This window comes from Eurypyga helias, unplaced genomic scaffold, assembly GCF_000690775.1.
Source record: "Eurypyga helias isolate BGI_N326 unplaced genomic scaffold, ASM69077v1 scaffold16749, whole genome shotgun sequence".
Classification (NCBI taxonomy): Eukaryota; Metazoa; Chordata; class Aves; order Eurypygiformes; family Eurypygidae; genus Eurypyga; species Eurypyga helias.
The window spans coordinates 19673-20633 of NW_010270258.1; the positions used below are offsets into that span (position 1 = coordinate 19673).

The 961-nt window shown below is 53.7% G+C and overlaps 1 protein-coding gene across 1 annotated transcript in view; it reads left to right on the forward strand.

Annotated features, from left to right (window-relative positions):
• LOC104514648 (janus kinase and microtubule-interacting protein 2) overlaps nucleotides 1-152 on the forward strand; it is a gene marked incomplete at its 5' end in the record, with an annotated part of 19651 nt that extends 19499 nt beyond the window's left edge. The window contains one exon of the mRNA XM_010158389.1: nucleotides 79-152. Within this exon, the coding sequence (XP_010156691.1) occupies nucleotides 79-129 (51 nt within the window). The remainder of the gene's footprint in view (nucleotides 1-78) is intronic.
• Between the last annotated feature and the right edge of the window lie 809 nt (nucleotides 153-961).

Here is a 961-nt window from a genome sequence, read left to right on the forward strand (position 1 = left end):
TGCAGAGTGCAAAATTAATCCTGATGCTTACCATGCTCTGACCTTTACTGTTTACACAATCTTCTTTTTCTTCTGCAGTTTCTATTTCTATTCTTGTTCTTCTCTCTTGCCTTTATTCTTTGGCCTTGATGTCAATGTGCCTCTTGGAAAGGTAAGACTTTTGTTTCCTCTGCGCTCGCGCTTCCCGCACAGGTGAGGGTCACATCCTTGTGTGTCCTCGTGTGTGTCTGGAGCCAGTTCCGCTCTCAGCTTGGCTGGCACGCTGCTGAGATGGCACAGGGAGGTGCACTCAGACCCACACGGTCCAACAGACTTGTAAGTGCATTCCCAAAGCTCTTGGCGACGCTGAGCTCTTGTGAACTGTGAAAATACCAAGAATGTCACAGTGTCATGTAGCCAAGGGAATGGCGGGGGTGTTTGCCAAGTGATGCGGACAGGACGCAGCTGTGAATCCCAACCCGGTACTCGCTGGTGGGCTCTGACCCCACACTCGGGAGGTGGATCGGGAGGTTCCAGCAGGTAGAGCTCAGTGCCCGGAAGGAGGAGAGGTGCAAAGAAGGGCAAGGGAGAACGATCAGCTGCTGGGAGATGGAGGACAGAAGGGTTTTTCTGGTTCGGGAAGTGAGACAGGGTTACAAGGAGATGGGAGAGGCCTGGAAACGTGTGGTGGGATGGGTGGGTGGGTTGCTGCCGTTCGCCGTCTTCCCCAGCACAAGCAGTTCTCGTGCCGTAAGCTTCAAGTAAATAAATCGCTAGTTAGTGCTGTAGGATGTGAGGAGGCCCCTGCCACAGCGTGCTCGGCAGCGGCACATTCGGACTCCAAACAGCCACAGGAAGATGAAATAAATCGTGGAACTGTAATGTGCGTGGCCTTCAGGCCTTTCCCTCTGTGCCTCCAGCACCGGGATGCTGGGCTAGGAGGATCTTTCTTCTGATCCAGGGTGACAGAGTAGGACACGGC